We start from the raw sequence: 5,832 nt of genomic DNA on the forward strand, positions 1-5,832 counted from the left end.
CACTGTCAGAGGGTCAGTACTGAGGGAGTGCCGCACTGTCAGAGGGTCAGTGCTGAGGGAGTGCCACACTGTCAGAGGGTCAGTACTGAGGGAGTGCCGCACTGTCAGAGGGTCAGTACTGAGGGAGTGCCGCACTGTCAGAGGGTCAGTGCTGAGGGAGTGCCGCACTGTCAAAGGGTCAGTGCTGAGGGAGTGCCACACTGTCAGAGGGTCAGTACTGAGGGAGTGCCGCACTGTCAAACGGTCAGTACTGAGGGAGTGCTGCACTGTCAAACCGTCAGTACTGAGGGAGTGCTGCACTGTGAAAGGGTCAGTACTGAGGGAGTGCTGCACTGTCAGAGGGTCAGTACTGAGGGAGTGCTGCACCATAGTCACTTGACCTCTTGCTAACAAGGGTCACATGATTCCTTTGAATCAATTAAATGTCTCAACAGGGAATGGATGGATGATGTAGCTGATCCACCACCTCATTATGAACCGCTGCGTTGCCTGTGGTCAATGCCAGCTCACCTCTCATGCTTCATCTCGTTGTAAAGGAAGATGTTCCCAAGGATAGTCTTTTTTTGGATCAGTGAACCTCTGGGTTTCTGAAGCTTTGAAAGCATTTCCTCAATGATAGCAGATTTCCCAACCCCAGATTCACCTGCAGTAAGTAAAGACAATCAAAAGTCCGGCATAAAATCCTAACAAGGTTCACAAGTGTATATTTCTGATGGTGAGCTGGATTTCTGGGTCTGATCCTTCAATATCCTAACAGGAAATGTCTTTTCACTTTGGGAAGAAGTAGATCCCGTGCTTTTCGGGAATGGATGAGGAAACGTATCACGGGATGAGGCTTTAAACTAACAGAACAGCCTTATGATTTTGACCTGAAATAATTTGACGATTATTACCTTGGTCAGGTCATAGGAGAAGTGAGAAAATATATGTTCTGGAATAGATACTGGAAGGTGAGGCCTACAACTGAAAGTGTGAGAGGAAGGTTTGCATGATCTGCCGAAACGTTCTCCGATGAGCCTTTCCAGAAGGTAATGAGAACTCTGTGAGCAGGGCTCAAGGCAGTAAAGAGGTTGAGCCACCCCCAGTATGTCCAGGTCTAGGTCCAGGGCTTTGGGCATTACTAAGTCATGGGGGGGCAGAAAGCTGTAGCTTTACAGGACACATGCTTTCCTGGTGCGGTCGGTGGACCTGCATTTCTCTCTCCTTCTCTTTCTCTTTCAATTCAAGTGTTTCATTTTTGCTGAATCAGAGCTATTTTTCATGGTGACATATCAATTTTAGATTTCCCCTCTTTTAACTCGAAATGCTGGGTAATCCCTTGAACCTTATCAAAACTTGTTAAGGACCTGGTTTTTATTTCTACCTCTAATTTGTTCATTAATTCTTTCAGTGTAGCTTACTCAGCATTTCAAATAATCCACTGTTACATCTTCTACTCCTGGGACAGTCTCAGCAACAGTCAAAGCCATTTGGGCAAGTCCAACCTGTGTAACATACTTCACAACAACTCTCTTGTTTTGGCCTCCCAGAACCATCATGTATGTTTTTTTTGGAGATTTAGTGATTTAATTCAATAGATTTTTATCTTGCATAAGACTTGATTTTGTTATAGAAACACAAAAACATAGAAAATAGGAGCAGGAGTAGGCCATTTGGCCCTTCAAGCCTGTTCCACCATTCAATACACATGGTCATGGTTGGTCATCCAGGTCAATACCCTGTTGCCACCTTATCCCCATACCCTTTGATCCCTCTAGCCCTAAGACTGTGGAACTATAGACTGATGAGTCTGACATCAGTGATAAGTAAGTTATTGGAGGGAATCTAATCTAATCTAATCCTGAGGGCCAGGATTAGATTAGATTCCTTACAATATGGAAACAGGCCCTTCGGCCCAACAAGTCCACACTGACCCTCTGAAGAGCAACCCACCCAGACCCATTTCCCTACCCTATATTTATCCCTGACTAATGCACCTAACACTATGGTAAATTTAGCATGGCCAATTCACCTGACTTGCACATCTTTGGAAGGACACCAACACAGACACAGGGAGAACGTACAAACTCCACACAGACATTTGCCTGTGGCTGAATTGAACCTGGGTCCCTGGTGCTGTGAGGCAGCAGTGCTAACCACTGAGCCACTGTGCCACCTCACAAGCGGGAGGGGGGGGGCATGTATTTGGTATACCATTTGTATACAATTTACATGTATTTGGAAAGCATGGACTAATTATGGATAGTCAGCATGGCTTTGTGCATGGTCTCACTAACTTGATTGAGTTGTCAAAGGATTGAGTTGTCCTTTGAAGAGATGTCAAAGGAGATTGATGAGGGCAGAGTGACAGACTTTGTCTATATAGGCTTCACCAAGGTGTTTGACAAGGTTCTGCATGGTACACTGATTATCAAGGTTAAATCACATGGAATTTAGGGAAAGCTAGCCATTTGGATACAAAACTGGATCAAAGATAGGAGACAGCGAGTGCTGATGGAGGGTTTCTTTTCAGGCTGGAGGCCTGTGACCAGTGGTGAGCCGAGTACATTGCTTTTCATCATTTATATAAATGATTTGGATGTTAATAAATGAGGAAGGAGCTCTTGAGAAGATATGTAGCTCGGGTTGTGGATGAAGCAGTGGATTTGTTTGCCAAGCTGGTGTGTTTGCCTGTAAAGGTTTCGTTGCCTCACGAGGTGACATCATCAGTGTGTCTTTGGTAAGGTGTTGGTGCTCTGTCCTGCCTGGTATTTATATTCTCTGTGTTTGTTGGTACTTCCAGTTCTGTATCTAAATAGTTTAGTAAGTTTGCAGATGACACCAAAATTGGAGGTGTATTGGACAGTGAAGAAGGTTACTTCAGAGTACAACGGAATCTTGATTGGATGGACCAATGGACCAAGGAGTGGCAGATGGCGTTTAATTCAGATAAACGTGAGCTAATACAATTCGTTAAGGTAAACCAGGAGAGGACTTATACAAGGAAAGTGAGGAAGTGAGATGCTAGAGATCAGAGTCGAAAAGTGTGGTGCTGGAAAAGGACAGCAAGGAGCTGGAGAATCAACGTTTTGGGCATAAGCCCTTCATCAGGAATGTGGGGGCTGGATAGGAGCTGAGAGATAAATAAGGGGGTGGGGCTGGGGGGAAGGTAGCTGGGAATGTGATAGGTAGACGCAGGTGGGGGGTGATGGTGATAGGTTGGAGAGGTGGGTGGAGCGGATAGGTGGAAAGGAAGATGGACAGGTAGGACAGTTCAAGTGGGCAGTACCGGGTTGGAGGGTTGGCTCTGGGAAGAGGTGGGGGGAGTGGAGATGTCATATTGATGCCGCACGTCTTCCACCGTGGGACCCTCCAACCACCTGGCATCAAAGTTGGCTTCACCAATTTCCTTATCTTCGCTCCCCCCACTTCACCCCAGATCCAACCCTCCAACTCAGCATCGCCCTCTTGAGCTGTCCCACCTCTCCACCTTCCTTCCTATCTGCTCCACCCTCTCCTCCAACCTATCACCATCATTCCCCACCTCATCTACCTATCATCTTCCTAGCTACCTTCCCCCCAGCCCCATCCACACCCTCTTATTTATCTCTCAGCTCCCCTATGCCCACACATTCCTGATGAAGGGCTTATGCCAAAAACGTTGACTCTCATGCTCCTCGGATGCTGCCTGAACTGCTGTGCTTTTCCACTGTATCACACTGTTCAACCCAGAACTTATAAACATAATGGTGTGGTCCTGGGAAGTGTTGCTGAACAAAAAGACCTTGGGGCGCAGGTTCATAGTTCCTGTCGCAAGTGGGCAGGGTGGTGGTATGCTTTCCTTCATTGGTCCGTACATTGAGTATAGGAATTGGGATGTCATGTTGCAGCTATACAGGACATTGGTGAGGCCAATTTTAGAATACGACATTCTGAAATAATTCCACAAAGGTTGGTATCCCATCACCAAGTCACCTTTTATTTACACATGCATGGTACATGTCATTGATCCAGCTCAGAGTGAGCAAAACCCCTGACACTCCTGTTTATATCAATCAGCCAGGACTCCCTGACCAGCCCAGGCTAACAGCCTCAATCAGGGAACTCATATTCTATGATGTCCATCTGGCTGACTGTGTTTCAATCACTCCACATTCAATTCAGGTCTCCCTGCTATAGGAAAGATGTTATGAAACTCGAAAGGGTTCAGAAAAGATTTGCAAGAATTAGATTATATTCCCTACAGTGTGGAAACAGGCCTTTCGGCCCAACAAGTCCACACCAACCCTCCGAAGAGCAACCCACCCAGACCCATTCCCCTACATTCACCCCTGACTAATGCACCTAACACTATGGCAATTTAGCATGGCCAATTTACCTAATCTGCACACCTTTGGACAGTGGGAGGAAACCAGAGCACCCGGAGGAAATCCATGCAGACACAGGGAGAATGAGTAAACTCCGTGTTTGTTGTGGTTCTGTTCGCCGAGCTGGAAATTTTTGTTGCAAACGTTTCGTCCCCTGTCTAGTGCTTGGGACATCCTCAGTGCTTGGGAGCCTCCTGTGAAGCCCTTCTGTGGTGTTTCCTCCGGCATTTATAGTGGCCTGTCCCTGCTGCTTCCGGTTGTCAGTTTCAGCTGTCCGCTGTAGTGGCCGGTATATTGGGTCCAGGTCGATGTGTTTGTTGATGGAGTTTGTGGATGAGTGCCATGCTTCTAGGAATTCCCTGGCTGTTCTTTGTTTCGCTTGCCCTATAATGGTAGTGTTGTCCCAGTCGAATTCATGTTGTTTGTTGTCTGCGTGTGTGGCTACTAAGGATAGCTGGTCGTGTCGTTTCCACACAGACAGTTGCCTGAGGTGGGAATTGAACCCGAGTCCCTAGTGTTGTGAGTCAGCAGTGCTAACCGCTGAGCCACCGTGCCGCCCTCAAATGATGTTGTCATGATTGGAGGATTTGAGCTATAGGAAGAGGCTGAATAGGGTGGGGGCTGAGGGGTCATCTGATAGGGGCTTATAAAATCATGTGGGGCAAGAATATGGTAAATAGGCAAGGTCCTTTTCCCAAGGTGGGGGAGTCCACAACTAGAGGGTAAAGGCTTAAACTGAGAGGGGAAAGATATAAAAGTGACCTAAGCAGCAACATTTTCATGCAGAGGGTGGTGCATGAATGGAATGAGTTGCTAGAGGAAGTGGTGGAGGCTGGAAAAATTACACCATTTCAAAGGCATCTGGATGGGTATATGAATAGGAAGGGTTCAGAGGGATATGGGCCAAGTGCTGGCAAATTGGACTAGATGAGATTAGGATATCTGGTCACTTGCGGACACATTGGCACCAACAACATAGGTAGGAAGAGGGGTGGGGAGGTCATTCAGGAGCTCAGGGAGTCAGGCTGGAAGCTAAAAGCTAGGACGGACAGCGTCCTCCTCTCTGGGTTGTTGCCGGTGCCACGTGACAGTGAGGCAAGGAATAGGGAGAAAGTGCAGTTGAACACGTGGCTGCAAGGATGGTGTAGGAGGGAGGGCTTCAGGTATTTGGACAATTGGACTGCATTCTGGGGAAGGTGGGACCTGTACAAGCAGGACGGGTTGCACCTGAACCAGAAGGGCACCAATATCCTGGGAGGTAGGTTTGCTTGCCCTCTTCGGGGGGGTTTAAACTAATTTGGCAGGGGAATGGGATCCGGACTTGTAGTCCAGCAAGTAGAGTAGCTGTTTCTCAGGATGTCCAAGAATGTAGGGAGGCTGTGGAGAAGGTAGCACTGACAGGGAATACTTACGGACACAGAGATGGGTTCAAGTGCATATACTTCAACGCAAGGAGTATCAGAAATAAGGTCAGTGAACTTAAGGC

At 47.3% G+C, this 5,832-nt stretch overlaps 1 protein-coding gene across 1 annotated transcript in view; it reads right to left on the reverse strand.

Annotated features, from left to right (window-relative positions):
• Positions 1-5,832, reverse strand: part of LOC122540190 (dynein axonemal heavy chain 6-like) — a 472,579-nt gene that overhangs the window by 64,004 nt on the left and 402,743 nt on the right. Inside the window, exon 43 of the mRNA XM_043675544.1 lies at positions 511-643. Within this exon, the coding sequence (XP_043531479.1) occupies positions 511-643 (133 nt within the window). The remainder of the gene's footprint in view (positions 1-510; positions 644-5,832) is intronic.

This window comes from Chiloscyllium plagiosum, chromosome 3 (assembly GCF_004010195.1).
Source record: "Chiloscyllium plagiosum isolate BGI_BamShark_2017 chromosome 3, ASM401019v2, whole genome shotgun sequence".
In the NCBI taxonomy this organism is placed as follows: domain Eukaryota; kingdom Metazoa; phylum Chordata; class Chondrichthyes; order Orectolobiformes; family Hemiscylliidae; genus Chiloscyllium; species Chiloscyllium plagiosum.